At 33.1% G+C, this 19,460-nt stretch overlaps 1 protein-coding gene across 4 annotated transcripts in view; it reads left to right on the plus strand.

Annotated features, from left to right (window-relative positions):
- The window catches only part of ARHGAP29 (Rho GTPase activating protein 29), a 65,325-nt gene that overhangs the window by 21,448 nt on the left and 24,417 nt on the right, over positions 1-19,460 (plus strand). For all 4 annotated transcript variants that reach the window (XM_072754571.1, XM_072754572.1, XM_072754573.1 and 1 more), the window contains 9 exons: positions 7,442-7,538; positions 7,899-7,971; positions 10,512-10,560; positions 11,067-11,204; positions 12,077-12,141; positions 12,771-12,881; positions 12,984-13,064; positions 13,252-13,440; positions 14,170-14,307. In XM_072754571.1, coding sequence (XP_072610672.1) covers positions 7,442-7,538; positions 7,899-7,971; positions 10,512-10,560; positions 11,067-11,204; positions 12,077-12,141; positions 12,771-12,881; positions 12,984-13,064; positions 13,252-13,440; positions 14,170-14,307 — 941 coding nt within the window. The remainder of the gene's footprint in view (positions 1-7,441; positions 7,539-7,898; positions 7,972-10,511; positions 10,561-11,066; positions 11,205-12,076; positions 12,142-12,770; positions 12,882-12,983; positions 13,065-13,251; positions 13,441-14,169; positions 14,308-19,460) is intronic.

Here is a 19,460-nt window from a genome sequence, read left to right on the forward strand (position 1 = left end):
CCTAAACTTACTCTGTTTCTGTGAAATTCCATGAAACTAGAAAATTTAAGAAATTTTCTTTTCCTTGGTGTAAGTTTATGTTTTTAAATAAAACCTTTCTTCCTTACTCTTAATGTCAAGGACATCTAAGTGAAGGGAGTTTAATAATAAAAAATATTCAGTGATCTGAAAAATTGAGGTCAAATTAGAGCTTATTTAGTTTTTTCTTCTAATGATAACTTAATTTTCAAACCCTGGAAAAGCAAGGTAGAGGTAGAAACCATTTTTGAATCTCTATTCTATGGCAATCTAGATGTTCACATAGGCTGTCTCTCTTAATATTTTCAGAAAACCTGTAAAAGTGCATTTTTATTTGTATTTTAAAGAGGGAAACTAAAGGAAAAAAGCTGTTATACTTTAGGATCAGAAAGCTGTCGGGAGTATGGAGATCATTTTGTGTCTTAAAGCCCTGTTTACATGTTAAAAAAAATGACATGACTTGCTTTGGACATCTTAACTGCTGATGCATTTGGCAAATATACCACAACATATAAAAAAAAAAAAACATATACAGAATGACTTTAGAGTCAGGGAGGTATAATCTTGTTTGTGCTACTACAGGTATGAATGCATAATGTCTGTCTACTTCCTATGCATAATAAATGCATTGGAATAAAATTGAAATCTTTGACTCTTCTAATTTTTACCTTGGAATTTACCTTTTGATAACTTTAAAAGAAAATTTGAAAGCTTTAAATTAAATTAAGAACTCTAAAAGAAAAAGCTTTTCCCCATTCATTCTAGTAGTGATTTGTATTTCCTGTGTCTCCTCCTGTTTCCACGCAGGAAGTTCAGTCTGACAAAATATTTGCAATATGGTAAGAGAGATACAGCTTACTTTTGAAGTAGATAAAAGACATCTTCAGCACTCAGTAATTTATTATGTACTTAAGTATTTGTGTTTTCACTATTTACAATTATTTTGGTCAATCTTATTTGTAATTTAATACAACCATTTATTGAGGCTTTTCATGATCTGTATTTTAACCTATATTTAAAAATTGACAAGAAAAACAAGCTTTAATTATGCATCTAAAATTGTAGAAGCCAAAAAAATAAATAAAATAAAATTGTAGAAGCCTCATGATGTCTTTCTGTTTTAAAGACTTAATTTTTTAATAGGCAATAGTTTGAAATGGTTTAGGATGCAAATGGCATAAAAGTGAAGTGTCTTTCCTAGCTCAGATGCTTTGTTACCCTTTACCTAGATAAGCAGCAACTATTACTGGTTTTTTGTGTATCTTTCTAGAGACATATTATGCATATATAAGCAACATATGTTCTTTTCTTTTTTTTACTCTCCTCTTTACACAAATTGGTAGCATTCTGCTCCTTGCTCATTGTTCTAACTTATGTTCTATACATAAAGGGTTCCTTAATTCTTTTGTTGTGAGTTCTATTTTTTTTCAAAGCTGCAAGGTTATCTGTTATGCTCATGTGCTATAATTTATTTAACCAGTTCACTAATGGATATTTGGATTATTTGTGTTTTTCTTTCTGTTACAAATAATGCTTCGTTGAATAGCCATGTTCATTTGTATTTATATCTTTTATATTGCTAAATACCCTCTGCAGTGGTTCTGTGGTTCTGATAGCAGCACTGAAAACGCTGATTTTACTGTATCTTTGCCAACAGAACTGGTTACCAAGCTTTGTTACCCAGTCTGATAGTAAAAATTGGCATCTCAGTGTAGATTGATTTGCATTTCCCTCATTTTGAGTGCAGTTGAGTATCTTTTCATATGTTTTAGAGACATTTGTACATTCTTTTATGTGAATTGTCCCTTTACACACTTTGTTTTTGATGGTCAGTCTTTTTTTTCTAGTACTGATTTGTAGAAACTCTGTGTAAGTGAAATTAACTCTTAATCTTCGATACAAGTTGTAAATTTTCTTTATCTTTTGATTTGCTTATGACATTTTATTTTTACATTTAAATTTATCAGTCTTTTGTATACTTCTTGGATTTTAGGTATTAAGAAGGACTTTCCCATTCTGAGATTAGAATGGAAATTAAAAAACATTCCATATTTATTAAAATTTCCATAGAATGGAAATTAGAAAACATTCTCTCCAGTGTGTTTTCATTTAATGTTTTTATGATGTCATTTATTAACTTTAAGTCCTTGATACGTTCTGGAATGTCTACATGTCTAACTTATTTATCAAATAATTCATCTTTTCCTCACTGATCTAAAATGCCATTTTTATCATAAATATGTTAAAATGTCATTTATATCTATTTTGGACCTTATTCTGTTCCATTGATTTGTTTAGTCATGTGCCAATACTACACTATCTTTATTGTAGTCGTATAGTATGTTTTAGTATCTGGTAGGGGTAGCTCTTTCTGTTACTCTTTTTGTTTAAGATTTTATTTTTCCCTCAGGACTTTTGAATTGGCTTATCTAGTTCCAAAAAAGTATCTATTGGTGTTTTGAGGATGATGAGTAAAATTTGTAAACTTAAATTTATAAATTAAAGAGAAGTTACATATTTAGCATTTCTGAGAATATAGTATGCATTTCATTTCCTCAGTTATTTTTGTGTTTCTTAGAAGCAACTTAAAGTTTTCATTTTGTAAGTCTTACTGCTTTTTGTTTGTTTTTTCCCCAAGGCCTGTAGTGAAAATTTGCCTACATTATATCTTTTAACTCTAGTTTGCAAACTGTGGGCCCTGATTTATGACATTACACTAGTAGATTGTGGAGAATAGAAAAGAAAAAACAGAATGCAACATTCTGATCTAAGGATGCCTTGAAACTTCATAGGTCTTAAATAACTAATAACTGTTATGTATATGGTATATTTGGTCATGATATATGTATTTCTTACTGAAGGTTGTGGTCAAAAAAGTTCGAAACTCACTAATAGATGGTATGTATGAAAGCTATTTGTGTGATTTCTTAAAGAGATACTAAAAGTGTGTTAGCGCTTATTGTTGTGACTTAATAGAGAGCCCAAGGGAGGTAATTCTTTAAACCTTGAGCAAAATTTTGATGCAATTTTGAAGAATGGCTAATAGGGAGAAGAGAGTGGAGACAGAGACACCAATTAGCAGGTTGATAAATAATCCAGACTACGGATAAAATGTGGCCTTTTGAACGAAATGGCAGTGGGAATAGAAAGGAAGAAAAAATATTTTAGAGGCATTTTGAAAGGAAAGATAATGAGCTAAGGAATGTATAGAAAAGAGTAAGTTTGCAGAACAGAGTAGAAGGGAGGGCGTGGGTTCAATTAGGACATTTTGAGGTTGTAATGAATAGATCGTGGGTGGGGAAGGAATATATCAAACAGACCGTTGGAAATGTGGATCTCTAGCTCAGAGGTTAGGACTGGACAGGTAGTTCAAGGATTCATTTCCTTCAAAGGCATGAAAGTGGGTAAGGTTCTGTGGGGTAATGTATAGAGAAGAAAGCCAAAGAGAACCCTAGGCTGGGTGGGAACAACTGCATAAAGTAAAATTGTCGATAGATACACAGCACATGAGCATGCATTCATGTCACTACCTATCAAGCACTGTACTCTAGGTGCCTTACATTTGTTTCCTCAATCGTTTCTTTCAATAATACGCCATTTTACAGATAAAGAAATTGCAGTGAGGTGATACTTCCAGAATAATACAGGAAGTGGTAGGAGGTTAGATTCGAACTCAGGTCTGAAACTCTGAAGCCCTACTTCTTCTAGTTACTGTAACTCATTGCTTCTAAGAGTGCAAAATACTTCAAGATGGAAGAAAGTGGTGAATATTTGTAGTGATAATATCAGACATTATTAAGCAAGTATTTACTGTATGCCAGACACTATTAAACTCTACATGGATTATCCCATTAATCCTCACAGCAAATTTTTCAGGTTAGTAACTATTATTCTGTCAACTTCTATTTTGCACTAAGGAAGCTGGTACATAGAGAGGTTTGTCCAAGGCTGCATATATATATTAAGTGGTAGAGCTGGAGTTGTAGAGTGCACAAGTAGGATGCAAACTTAGAAGAAAAAAGGCCTCCAAGTTTGACTAATAGGTTTTTGTTGGCAGTGTTGTTCGGTGGTTTTGAGTGAAAATAATAACTAACATTCATTGAGCATTTTCTTTGTAACAGGCTCTGTTCTAAGTTCATTCAGTTTTTATAACAGTTCTCAAAATACATATTATTGTCCCCACTTTATAAATGAGGAGACTGAGGCACAGAGCAGTTACATTAAGTTCCTAATAGGAGACAGAGTTAGGATTTAACCTAGACAGACTGGCTTTGGAACCCATCTGCTTAACCAGGCTAAGCAAACTATTTCTGGTGGGCCAAATCTGGCCTGCTGCCTATTTTTGTAAATAAAGTTTTATCAGAGCACAGCCAGTCTTATTCTTTATGTATCACCGTGTCATTCATTATGTATGGTTCCTTTTCGGCAGAGTTGAATAGTTGCAACATACCATGTGGTCTGAAAAGTCTAAAATATTTGCTATCTTACCCTTTTCACAAAGTTTTTCAACCTCTGATAACCATTAGACTGGATGAAATGCCAAATCCTGGTGAATTTAGTCATAACCTATTTGTAGAGGTTTGGCAATAAAAAAACAAAAACAAAAAAACTGTTAAATTGGATGATACCTTTAAGAAGAAATATGGTAAAATGAAAGTTTTTTTCACAAAGGAAAGATTTAAGTATATTAGCATAAGAAAAAATGTCAATTGAGTGGGAAATAATAAATCTATGGAGGGAAGTGGCATAGAGTTTGGAGAATGCAGGAGTGCGGGAAGAATTATTACTGGAAGGAAGCCAGAGACTTTTCTTTGAAACACTGAGCAGAAGCAAAAAAGAGAAAAGGTATTAGGAATATAGGGCTGTTTTGAATTGGGGGCAAGGGCAATAATAGTAATTTTCATTCGATGACTGTAACCTCATTTAAGTAAGGATGAAGAAGAAAGATGATTCAAATAATTGGTTTTTTGCTATCCCAATGACTACTTTTTAAATCTCCCAGTCATGTGTAGTGCTACGAAAGAAATATTTATAGGTAGAAAGAGTAAATAATTATAGAATTTGGGGTAGTGTGATAAGGTTTTTTTTTTTTTCTTTTAAAGTCTAACAGGTTAAGGTTAGAAAATATAAGTAGGCTTTACATTTTTTGCTGGTTATAAGTTGTTTTAACTAGACATTATAAATTACTATTTAAACTTTAGTTCCCAGTGAGATTTTTAAAACAGCTTTGTCGAGGTATAATTGGTGTACAATAAAGTACATCTATTTAAATGATACAGTTTCATCAATTTTGACATAAAAACCCTTGTGAAACTATTCCAATCCAGACAACCTGTGCTTCTTGGTACTCTCTCCTTTCTGCACCTGCCTGTGGCCCCCTTTCACCAATTTGGTATGTGGTGTTTTCATTTTCATTGTGTTCAAAAACACTTTCTAATTTCCCTTTTACTTCTTTAAACCATGGGTTATTTAGAAGTGTGTTATTTAGTTTCCTAGTATCTGGGGATTTTCCAGAGATCTTTCCATGATTTCTAATTTCATTCTCTCTAGTCACAAAACATATTTTGCCTGATTTGAATCCTTTTAAAATCAATTTGACTTGTTTTATAATATGGTCTATCTTGGCAAATATTCAGTGTATACTTGAAAAGACATGAGTCCTGCTATTACTGGATGGAGTGTTCTACAAATGTCCATCTGGTAGAGGAGGCTGATAGTATTGTTGAAGTCTTCCGTAATCTTACTGATTTCCTATCTACATGTTCTGTCAATTATTGAGAGAGGGTTATTGAAACTCTCATTGTGGTTCTATTAGGTTTTGCTTCGTGCATTTTGAAGTTGTTTATTAGGTGCATAAACGTATAGAATTGTTAGGTCCTCTTAATAAATTGACTCCATTCTTATAAAATGATTTTTATCTGTAGTAGTTTCTTTTGCTGGGAAATCTGCTCTGTGTGATGTTAGACAGTAAGCTGGGGTTGTTGTAGAACTTACCATGTTCATTTCTTACCTGTCAAGATTCTTGTCTTTTCTTGCCTTATAGCCAATGTCTTGAAATTTTTGTTAGATGTGTTTGTATGAGTTTCTTTTGGTTGTCTCAGGCAGAAGTGTAAACCTATTTTTCCATCTTGGCCAGAGCAGAAGTCCAAAAATAGTTTTAAAATTATTTATGGCGATTCTTAAAAGTTTTTCTTTTTGTTTATATCAGGGATACTTAGAAGAATTTGATGAAAGATGTTGCCCTTAGCCCCTCATATCTACAAAGACTTACCCATATAAAAGCTGGATTGTAATTTCATGAGGGTGGTTAGAGGCTTGAGGTTTCATTCCTCCTTGCTTAGGAATTCTTGATTTCCAGCAAGCATTTTCAACCCTAGATATACACTAAAATCACCTGGGAGAGCTTTTAAACAAATACATGTGCTCTCTGGACCTGTGAAATCTTCAATTTTTGGTGGTAGGATCCAGATTTTTGTTGTTAAAACTCCTTAGATAATTCTGCTGTGCACCCAAACTTCAAAACAGCTTGTTTTAAAGCAAAGAATGGCTTGCTCTTCACTTGGTCTCTCTACCTTAGATTCCTAGGGAGGATGGGATACAAGGAGCCATTTGTTCCTAAAACTCACTTTGTGGGTAGAAAGGGTTACTTGAAAAAAATGGCCAATTCCACCTTCAGATTTTGTCTTGGTAAATTGTATCTGGGCTTTTCACAAAGGCACATAGAGAAGAAGTCACAATAAAAAAACTTTTTCAGTTATGCTTCACAATTTGCTTTAGCAAAATGCAAAATGTTAGAATATCTCTACGGCAAACGAGAGACCACAATATAAATCAATCAACATGGACCTCAGAGCCCAAAAGCCTGTAAGAAATAAGGCTATAAATAAATAGGAATTTAAATGTTCTAAGGCATTGGGTGTTTATGTGATATGCTTTGTATATAGGATTTTGCTATGTCAAATGTATGTATGACTTCAGTTATTGGTAATGCATAGTGAAAAATATAGCTCATTTGACTAAAGTGAGCCACAGTGCATTCAACTATTTTAGCAAATGCTATAAAGCAATAAGCAAGAAAAAATTGCACAGAGTGCTCTTAATGAGAGGTCTGATGTAACATGGACTCTGTGACTCTGAGGCGGATTGATTTCACATTGCGTCACTTTTTAGATGTGTCAAGTTATGTAATGCATGGAGTAGTAAGTTTGGAATGCCGGCCACTTTATGCAAGCTGATTCTTTTGTATGATTTCTTTAATAAAGAACTTGAACATCTTTTTCATTTTGCGTATTAGGCTTTTCAATTGCTTAATCCTCTAATGCTTCTATAAGTAAGGGTGAAGTTTTAAGAGATTAAATGACTTCGTATAAACCTAGTTTAAAATATTTTCTTCTCATTTATTGTAACCAACTTTTCCCTGTAGCTGTGAACTTCACAGAAGTTAATGAAGAAAACAAAAACGATCTCTTCAGAGAAGTGTTTTCTTCCATTGAGACCTTGGCCTTTACCTTTGGAAATATGTAAGTAGAGGACTGTCATTTAAAGAAATTTGGGCCTGGGTATCTCAGACCATGTCACATAATTCAGTAGATACTTTCTATAGAAAGTAAAGTACTAATCAATATAAAATATCATAACACTGGAAAAAATATGTTCATTATTGTTAGTAAATTTAGTAGCATTTGTATAGCTGTTCCGAAGCAACATCCATTTGCAGGTGACTATGTGGTTTATGTGAACAGATTCCTAGGAATTTATTTCTAAGGTTCTTCTTTTTAAGAATTTATTCTAGATGACATATTGAATGTCAAGCCTGTGACAGAGCAATGTAATGACTTGTCTTTTTATTTATTTCTTTTTTTTTAAACTTCCCTGGATAGCCTGACAAACTTCCTTATGGGAGATGTAGGCAATGATTCATTATTGCGATTGCCTGTTTCTCGGGAAAGTAAGGTAGGCCAAGTTTGTGTGAAAGTAGATACTTTAATATTTTTAACATTTCAATAATTTCCTGATCTTAATCTCAGATCTTTGATAGATTTTGAGTTGAGTGAGAAAAATAGATCAGTTCATTTTAAGTATAATTTATGGTCAATTTCTGGAGCTAAAATTTAATTATACTAAGTGGAGCATTCATTTTAAAACAATATATCTGATAGTTTTATGGTGTCTTATGTAATGAATCTATATGTCATATGGTCCAAAATTTTAGTAAGTAATTCTTAACAATTTCTCTCTCCTGATATTGTCACAGTTCTTAAAAACTGGTAGAAACTTAGAAAAATAACTCAAGAAGTAAAGAAGGAAGGTGTTAATCTTTTCACACATCCTATAGTTTGTTACCATGAAACACATATTAATAGACTGTGGGTCTTAATTCTCCCTAAGAACAGTATGTCAGAGGATTGCAGTTCCAATTCCCAATGTACTATTTTTTTTAAGATTTTATTTATTTATTTAAGAGAGCACCAGCGGTAGGCAGAGAGGGGCAGAGGGAGGAGAAGCAGACTCCCCACTGAGCAGGGAGCCCAACCAAACAGATCTCTATCCCAGGACCCTGGGATTATGACCTGAGCCGATGGTGGTTGCTTAACCGATTGAGCCACACAGATACCGCCCCCCCCCCCCCCCGCAATTCCCAATTTAAAGAAAAATTGCTATGAAATAATAGAACATGAAGAATATTTGTAGATATTGTTTTAGAGATTTATAGTAGTAATATTTTTAGACTAAAAATTTTTCACAAAATGCAAGGTATTTTTAAAAATTGCAATGGGGACCTATGTCAGTTATTTCTTTTTAAGGATATTCAGATCCAGAGGGACTTCAGCAAATACTTGGAAATATGCCAAGTGTTTGTGTTATTTCAAAATAATATAAAAACTGCAGGTCTTTCTTAAAGTGATACAAAATATGAATGACTAATTGAGGCCTTTGTTTTATGTACTATAATATTAAGACAATTGACTCTTTCTAAAGTCATCCATCAATGAATCAAGGATAGTATATAAACCATATCAGAATAATGAAGAATTTTAAGATCCTTAAATATTTTGCTATCATTTATATTTATCCAATTTTATCTTTCAAACATATTACTAATTCAGAAGCTATAACATTATGTCTGTGTGACAAGGCTCTGAAGAATTAAAATTTTAGGTGTGAATCATATTTCCTGTTCCTGTTGGCTCTATTATGTACACGTATTACACTAGGTCTTTTTTTTGCCTTTTTTTTTTTTTTAAGATTTTATTTATTTGAGAGAGAGACATGACAAGAGAGAGGACAAGCAGTGGGAAGAAGGAGAAGCAGGCTCCCTGCTGCACAGGGATCCTGACTTGGGGCTTGATCTCAGGACTCTGGGATCATGACCTGAGCCGAAGGCAGACACTTAATTGATTAGCCACCCAGGTGTCCCTTCTCTAATTCTTAATAGGAAAATACTTTTTCCTTTTTCTCTTTTGCACCTTATTTTCCTTTTTGCAGTTTTTAATTAACCATAGAGATTGAGCTTTAAAAGTCCATGATGATATAATACTAAAAATAAAATTACTTGGATGAAGAATTTTGAAAAATACTTTAAATAATAGTTGCCATTTGTTTAATAGTGTTTGTTATATACCATGCCCTGCACTAAGTCTATATCATTTCCTTAAAATAGCCTTGTCAAAGTGTTCTTATCCCCATTTTACAGAAGGGCAAACCAAAGTTAAGTAAGTGTAAATATATAGCCTAGTGTCATACAGCTGCTGAGTGATAGAGCTGGACTTCAAACCCAGGTCTCTTTGATCCTTTTGCATTGAATCCCTGCATAGTCTGTATTGCCCAACCAAATAGATCAAATTTGTTTAAGATCTCATAATTTTGGTAAATATGTTTTCCTGCACTATCCAGTAAGGTAGCCATTTGCCACATGTAGCTCTTTAAATTTAAATTAATTAAAATAAATAAAATTGAAAATATACTTCTCATTTACATGAGCCACTTTTCATATGCTCATATAGCCACATGTAACCTTACTGGACAGTGATACAGAACATTTCCATCATCATAGAGAGTTCTGCACTAAGTTGTCCGCTAGACCTTCAGAGAAATGCTTGTCATATAAAATGATGAAAGATGGCTTGGAGAAACAGATCCTTGTCTTCAGTTTAAGTGATAACCTATTTAGATTGTTTCTATAACTTCCTGACTAATATTTTCGAAATCTGCAGAATTTAAAGTTTTGAATGGATTTATTAATGTTAACTAATGCTGTTAGTAAACAATGAGGTTATTTATTCTTGGATCTTGAGAACTGTAGTTGTAAAAAGATATGTAATTTTTATAAGATGTAGCATCTAAACAGATTTCTTAGGCCCTTTGAGTTCTAAATACTTGAAATTCTTTAACAGGAATTATGTCACAGTAACAAATTAGAGTGAAAAATTTCTGAAGTAAAGCTCTGTTATCTTCTGCTCTAATCTAAAATTTGTTTTCTTCCATGTTGTAAGTCTTTTGAAAATGTTTCTGTGGAATCAGTGGACTCATCCAATGAAAAAGGTAATGTTGAGGTACTTTCAATCTTACTCAAATTTTTTTAGTTCTTTTTCTTTCTTTCTTTCTCCCCTTCCTTCCTTCCTTCCTTCTTTCCTTCCTTCCTTCCTTCCTACCACTGTCCAATCCCCTGCGGTTACTTTCAATACATGTTTTGGATTATTTAATCTCTTCTTGTTCAGTAACCTAAAGTATTCATTTTTAACACAAAATGATGCATAAAATTTTACATGAAAACTTAAGGAAGAAAACCTGCTAAAGTAGATAGATAATATAGAGACTGATCAACAGTTATATAGAATTTGTAACTTGATGAATAATAGAAGTACATATTAAGGTAAAAAATATAATTTGAAACCATTTTAAGTTTAAACTCTGACCTTTAATTCTAAATTTGTCACTTGTATTTTTTTAAAAACAGTTTTCACTGAAGAACATCTTAGGATTTAAATGCTTCTTTGTTCAGAGTTACGTGCTGATACTTAATATATACTTGATATTTTTATTTTCAGGAAATTTTTCTCCTATAGAACTAGACAGTGTGCTATTGAAGAACACTGATTCTGTAGAATTGGCTTTGTCTTATGCTAAAACATGGTCAAAATATACCAAGAACATAGTTTCATGGGTTGAAAAGAAGCTTAACTTGGGTGAGTTGCCCTTTGGTGCATCTGATTAACTTTGGAGTGTAAGAACTAAATTGTTTGCAATTCATTTTCTGCAGACGCTAACTAATATGATTCCAGATTAGTAGCTGCTTCATTAGTAGTGAATAAAATAATTGTCCGTATTCTCTTTTTGAAAGACTCATCTTGCAGTACATGTATTTATTGAACATTACTGTGGGCCAACCACTTGATCTGGGAACATAAAGACAAGTAGTACACTGTCTTTGCCTTTAAGGAAGTCATACTCCAGTGAGCGAAAAGAAATGCAATCAGATAATATAGTTAAAAGAAATACAAGCAACAATAGGTATATGAGCACAGGCATGGAAACATCATAATAGCTAGTGTTTTCCCAGTGTTTTACAGTTGACAGAATACTTTCACATCTTATACTTTATTTAATCCTTACCAAAACACTGGTAGGAGGCAAGAAAAGAATTATTCCCATTTTACAGCTCAGGCAAACAAGACAGGTGGTTTGCTTAAGGTCAGATGGCAGTTTTGCCTAGGATTATATAGCACTAATTGGAAGAGTATAGGATTTACCCAAAGCCTGTGCTCTTTCTACCATATTTGCCTTTAATAGGGAATGCCCATCAGAATCCCTGAATAGCCTTGTAAGAGGGCAATACACAGGCGGAGGTCCCATCTCCAAGAGAAGTGAGACCAAGCAAGTGTATTTTGAAAGTTTCCTAGTTGGTTTTGATGAGCACTTCTGGTTAAGAATCACGGTATCATATGATGCAGACTAGTATACGTGCTCACTCTTTCATTTGGGAATTACAAATAAGTTTAGGTTATAGAGAAGTAAAAGAAGTAAATTTATCTTCTAATGCTTTCTTTGATCTTTTCAGAATTGGAGTCCACTAGAAACATTGTCAAATTGGCAGAGGCAACTAGAAGTAACATTGGAATGCAGGTAAGTGTTCAGTGACCTCCTAGGGTATTGGACCAAGAGGTTACCCGGATGAACTCCTGATAGTGCCTTGCAAAGTCAGAAATTTGTATAATTAGGGCAGCCCCAGTGGTACAGCGGTTTAGCACCGCCTGCAGCCCGGGGTGTGATCCTGGAGACCAGGGATCCTGTCCCACATCGGGCTCCCTGCATGGAGTCTGCTTCTCCCTCTGTCTGTGGCTTTGCCTCTGTCTCTCTCTCTCTTTGTGTCTCTATGAATAAATAAATAAAAATCTTTAAAAAAAAAGAAAGAAATTTGTATAATTAATATAGGAAGGAAGTGAAATGCGAAACTGTTGGCTCAGCAAAGTAAAAGCCTTTTAAACTCACATGTAGACCCATTATGAAAAAAAAAACTAGGAAATCACAGTTTGATACAAATGTTGATTGTTTTGTTAGCCACTAGTTTCGCTACCTAGTTTTATAATTAATATTCTTCAGGTTTTTCTTATATAGTCATATTTATGACTAGTCATTTTTCTGCAGAAAATATCTAAACTTAAAATTTCTCCTTCTGAAGAATAGTTGGGGGTTATCTAGAACTCTTAGTGCTATTTCTATTGGAAGGTTTACCTTTCAATTTTAAATTCTAGGAGTTTATGCCATTGCAGTCTCTATTTACCAATGCTCTTCTTAATGATATAAAGAACAGTCACCTTTTACAACAAACAATTGCAGCTCTCCAAGCCAACAAATTTGTGCAGGTAAAAATTTATATGTATAATACACTTCTTTTTAACATAGCATACCTTTATAAAACAGCTTTTTTTATTCCTTTCTTTCTTGTTTTAAAATGCCTTTGACAGCCTCTACTTGGGAGGAAAAATGAAATGGAAAAGCAAAGGAAAGAAATAAAAGAACTTTGGAAACAGGAACAAAATAAAATGGTTAGTATTACAATGGAGTTTCTTCTATCTACTCAAGAACATCTGCAGTATATAAGCATCTACCCTGGAAGATGCATACCTTACTCTGTAATTTTTCTAAAATTCTGTCTTAACTGTCTTATTGAATATACTAAAGATACTTGCACAGTAGGGTTTGTTTCTTATTCTGTATTTTTGTCTTGTATAGCTTGAAACAGAGACTGCTCTCAAAAAGGCAAAATTGTTATGCATGCAACGTCAAGATGAGTATGAAAAAGCAAAATCTTCCATGTTTCGTGCAGAAGAGGAGCATCTGTGCTCAAGTGGTGGATTAGTAAAAAATCTCAACAAGCAGCTAGAGAAAAAGAGAAGGTTGGAAGAGGAGGCTCTTCAAAAAGTAATCATCTTTGTTGTTATTTGCAAGTTGAATTAGCAATAATCTGCTAAGGCTTCAGTTCTCAAATGTTAGCATGGGTCAGGATTGCCTGGAAGACTTCTTAAAACAGAAAGAGTGTCTGATTCAGTGGCTCTAGGATTGGCCCCAAAACTTGCATTTCTAACAGGTTTCCAGGTAATGCTGCTGCTGTAGGTGGTGGGGAGCCACACTTTGAGAACCAGTATGATTTTTGCTTATCTTTTAAATCTTTGGGTTTGTCTCTGAAAAAGTATCTTAGAGAAGGCAGTAGTTCAGTATTTTTTACTTCATTGTTCAGTAAGTACACCTTTTAAGCAACTGTGTGTGTATGTGTACTGATTCTGGTACCTGATAGCAAAGCTAGGCTGGAGCTTTATGTTGCTTATGAAACATAATTTGATAAACTTTGTAAGATTATATAGAAAATGGTAAACATAAATCAAAAAGCCTCTTAAATAGAAGTAGATACTTATTTTGGAGACAGTATCCTAATTATAAGTCCTCCTTGACTATCCATTAAAGTCAAGTGCCCTTGGTTCCTGACCAGAACAGGTTGTTATCTTTAGAAATATCCTATTTAAAAGAGACTTATTTCAGAATTTTTATGCAAAACGACTCTTCAGTTATTTATATTGAGTTTTATAATAAGTATTGTTTTAAAATATAAATTCTAGTGATCAGTGTTATTTTTTTTCTGGGGTATCCTTAAAGGTAGAAGAAGCAAATGAACTCTACAAAGTTTGTGTGACAAATGTTGAAGAGAGACGCAATGATCTAGAAAATACGAAAAGAGAAATTTTAACACAACTCCAGAAACTCGTTTTTCAGTGTGATCTTACCCTTAAAGCTGTAAGTATTTTTTTCAGTATTTTGATGGCCAGAGGCAAAAAAGTGTCTAAATGTCTGCAGAAGGGAGAGGGATGTTTGATGAATCATGATTTTTAAAGGATTTAATTTCTGAGATTAATGAAACATTTAGAGATAGAAAATTAACTTTCAGCTTTTAATAGTGGTAAATGGTTTGAGTTAACATTTTTAATCTGGTTCACCACCCCGTGGATTGGTGATTTGTCCAATTAAAATTGAAGCACAAGAGTTTGAAACTAACTGCCTCTAAGCCACTGTATTTCTTGGCTTGGTTGACAAAATGAATTTGACATTGAAATTTCTATCAGCACTATGACATCTGTTCTTCAAATTTTGAGTAAGCTAAATATTAAAATTGAACCCAGTGATTTATTTGGAAAAAAAAAGCATCCTGGCTTCAAGTATTTTCATACACCTCTTTAAAATGACTTTTATGAAAAGCTTATATATAAAATGCCTTTATTTGGTGTACATTTCACAAGTTTTAACACATGTATAAGTATGTTACCGCCACCATTGCAGTGGGGATTCAGAAGAATGCTGGCACTCCAGAAAATTTTGCTTATGCTGCCCCTTTGTAGTCAGACTCTCTGTCCACCCTTGTCCCCTGGCAAGTATTGATATGTTATCCAACTTTACAGCTTGGTCTTTCCCAGAGTGTCATATAAGTTGGATCCTATAGTATATAACTTGGAGACTGGATTCTTCTACTCAGCCTAATGTCTTTGATGTTTATCAGTGTTATGCCTGTATCAGTAGTTCTTTGCTTTTTATTGCTGAATAGTATTCCATCATGTGGAGGTACCACAGTGTTTATCCATTCATCAGTTGGATATTTCTGTTGTTTCCAGTTTAGGGTGATTGTGAATATAGAGCTGCTATGAATATTTGTCTGTAGGTTTTTGTGTGAACATGTTTTCATATTTCTAGGGTAAGCACTTAGTGAGATTACTGGATATTATGGTAACGTCTATTTAACTTCATGAGAAATTGCTGAATTGTTTTCCAGAATAGCTATAACATTTTCATTCTAACCAGTAGTGTATGAGAGTTCCAATTGTTCTGCATCTTTGACAATACTTGTCAGTTGTAGTTTTTATATTTTAACTGTCCTAATATGTGTGTAGTGGTAGTTGTTTTGGGTTTTTGGAATAACTAATGATATTGAGCACCTTTTCAAGAACTTATTTGCAGTCTCTATTTTGCCGATTTTTAAAAATTGAGTTGTTTGTTTTCTTATTATTGAGCTTGCATATTTTGTCTTCCAGTCTGGAACTTATCTTTATTCTTTTCACAGTTTGTTTCAGGGAACAAGAAGTTATAATTTTAATAGAGTCTCATAGTTTCTTCTTTATGTGCCATGCTTTTCACATTATATCTAAGAAAGTTTCGGGGTCACAGAGACTTCTCTCCTATTTCTACTAAAAATTTTGTAGTTTGACATTGATATATGATCTATTTTGGCTTAATTTTTATATAAAGTGTGAAGTATAGGTTGAGGTTCATTTTTTTTGCATATAGATATTGTATTAAAATTATGCCCATGGGATTTTAATTTATGGAAGTGACTGAATGCTGACATGGAGAGGTCAGTGTTATTGAAAGATGAATTTCTTCCTTACATTTCCCAAGAGAGAGGGACATGCTATGCCACAAAGGACCACAGAAATACCAGGTTTGGTGAAGCAGAGGCAGGAGTGAGGGGAAAGCTGAGTACAGAGCCTTTATTGGGGCTTCCTAAGGAAAGGCAAGTTATGTCAGGATAAATGGTATAGGATTGGCTAGTTTGAATAATTCCTGTAGGTTTTGGGGTATAGGGATGGTTTCTAGTTGCTTGGTACCTGGCCTGGGATGATTCAGAGCAGGAGAGAATTAATGAGAGAATTAATTATTGAGGTTGTTTGGGTTGCATAAGAAAGACATTCCCCCAACCCCCCAACCCCACCCCCCTCCCCTGGGCTAAGATTGGTTAGCCATGGGAGGAGCAGACTCTCCCCAGCCAGCAAGCTTTTTAAGATGTCAAAACATTATAAAATATGGAAAATAAAACACATTAACTTAAGTGTCCACTTGTTCCAGTACCATTTGTTGAAAACATTGTGCCATCTTCATTTATTTGTCTTTGCATCATTGTTAAAAATCAATTGACCATATTTTTATAGGTCAATTTCTAGATTCTCTATTTTGTTCCATGGATATATGTGCCTGTCATTTGGCCCAAACTCTACTATGTTCATTACTATTATTTTATAGCAAGTCTTAAAATCAGGTAGTGTGAATCTTCATTCTTTTTCAGAATTGTTTTGAGTATTTAAGATCCTTCGCCCATAAAAACATTGGAATCAGCTTGTCTGTATCTACAAACAAATCCTGCTAACATTTTATTTGGAATTGGGTTAAATGCTAGCTCAGATGGGAAGAATAGACTACATGTGTAGCATCTTAACCATATAGAAAGAGTTGTTCAATCCATGAAGATAGTCTCTCCATTTATTTAGTACATGATATTTTTTTAATCAGCATTTTTAACACTTTCACTTGTTTTATTAGATTTAAACCTATATATGTATGTATTTGGGTGGCTACTGTAAATGTAACTGATAAATCAATAGATAAATAGATACCACATATAATTTATGTGTAAATATCTAGGCACACACATTTCTTTAATTTCAAATTTCAGTTATTCATTGTTAATATTCAGAAATGCAAGTAATTTTTGTATGTCGATCTTGTATCTTGCAAACTTGCTAAAGCTAAATAGTTATAGATTTTTTTTTATAGAATCATTGGGGTTTTCTACATAGAAAATCATGTTATCTACAAATAGGGATGGTTTTATTTCTTCTTTTCCAATCTGTATTCCATTTATTTCTTTTTCTTTCTGCATTGGCTAGGGCTTCCAGTTGATCATTGAATAGGATTGGGTGAAAGAAGATATCCTCATCCTATTCTGGACTTTAAGGGCAAAGCACTTAGTCTTTCTACATTAAGTATGATGGTAACTATAGGTTTTTTGATGATGATGACCTTTGTCGGATAAGGACTTTCCCCTTTTTCTAGTTTGCTGAGAGTTTTATGATGAAGATGTTGGATTTTTTTTTTCACTGCTGAAAATTTTAGGGTTGTTTGCTATTGCAGCATAACCCAGCAAAACTGTCTGCTATAGTATATATTGAATATATATGTGTATATATTCTATATTCCTTTATATGTACCTTTACATACTATATACTATATCATGTACACCTAAATATGATACAGGAACATTTTAGGACAAATAATATATAAGTACAATTTATAGGACTTAAGATGTAATTTTTGTTAATTAAATTGTTATAAGCATTTATAATTGTGTCTTTGCTTTTAAAAAGATGTTAGATTTTATCAGATGATTTTTTTGCATCATTTGCTGCAATAATATAGTTTTTCTTTTGTAGTCTTTAGTAGTCTATTAATATGATGGATTACATTGATATTTGAGTGCTGATCTAGTCTTACATTCCTGGATAGGCTGCTTTTGGTTGGGATGCATTGTTCCTTTTATATATTGCTGGATTCAATTTGCTAATATTTTGTTGAGTATTTTTTTCTTCTCTTTTAATGAAAGACATTGGTGTGTTATATTTTTTTTTTCTTATGCTGCCTTTATCTAGTTTAGTATCGGTAATTCTGGCCTTATAAAATGAGTAGAGAAGTGTTCCTTCCTATCAGTTTTCTGGAAGAGATTGTGTAAAATTGGTATTATTTCTTCATTTTGGTGGCATTCCCTGGTGAAAGTATCTGGATTTGGAATTTTCATTTTTGGAAGATTTTTTACTGTGTATTTAATTTCCTTTGATAATAGGCCTATTTAAGTTAATTATTTCTTTTTGGGTGAATTTTGGTAGTTAGTGGCTTTCGTGAAATCAGTCCCTTTCATCTCAGTTGCCTTATTTATGTGCACAGCATTGTTCATAGTACTTCTTTATTCTTTCAGTGCTTCAGTAGCCTGAGTGATATCCTCTCTTTGATTCCTGTTCCTGGTAATTTTTACCTTCTCTCTTTCTCTGGTCTGGCTAGGGGGTTTATCAATTTTTTTCACCTTTTCAAAACACTAGCTTTTACTTTCCTTGGTATCTCTATTTTTTTAAAAAAATTATTTATTTATGCTTCCTTTGGGTTTATTTTGCTTTTCTTTTTAGTTGCTTAGATTGTTCATTGAGACCTCCCTGCTTTTTACATATAAATATTTAATTATTTAGTTTTCTCTGTAAGCACTGCTTATCTACATCCCACAAATGTTGAATTTTATAATTTTTGTGTGTGTGCAATACAAAATATTTCCTAATTTTCCTTGGAACTTCATCTTTGATCTATGGATAATGTAGAAGCTGATTGTCTAATTTCAAAGTATTTGAGGATTTTCTGGATATATTCCTTATACTGATTTCTAGTTTAACTCTGTTATGATGTGAGAAATATTTTGTATCATTTCAATTTTCTCAAACTTGTTATGGTTTATTTTAAGGTCCATGCATATATTTCTAAAAATGTGTATTCTGCTATTGTTGGCTCGAGTATTTTGCAAATGTCAGTTGGTTATTGTTGGTTTATGGTCCTGTTTATTTCTTTGATATCCTTGATGATTTACTTTTTACCTCTATCAATTACAGAGAAAGGAGGATTTTTTAAAGTTTTTATTTAAATTCCAGTTAGTTAACATACAGTGTAGTAGTAGTTTCAGGTGTACAATATAGTGACTCAACACTTCCATACATCACCCAGTGCTCATTCCAAGTGCATTCCTTAATCCCATTCACCTATTTAACCCACCCCCCTACCTACCTCCTCTCTGGTAACCATCAGTTTATTCAGAGAAAGGAATTTTGAAGTCTTTAACATATTGTATATTTTGAGGTCTCTCAGTTTTTGCTTTATAAATTTTGAAACTCAGCTGCTTATGCATTAATGATTATTACATATTCTTAGTGAATTAATCCTTTTATCTTTATGAAAGTGTCTCTTTTTATCCTTGTAATTATTATTACTTTTTAGTCTTTATTTAATACTGATATAGTTATTTCAGTTTTCTTTTGATTATTTTTACCATGGTATGGTATAATCTTTTTCCATTCTTCTTTGAGCTTTATCAC

The sequence above is a fragment of the Vulpes vulpes genome, chromosome 3 (genome assembly GCF_048418805.1).
Source record: "Vulpes vulpes isolate BD-2025 chromosome 3, VulVul3, whole genome shotgun sequence".
Classification (NCBI taxonomy): Eukaryota; Metazoa; Chordata; class Mammalia; order Carnivora; family Canidae; genus Vulpes; species Vulpes vulpes.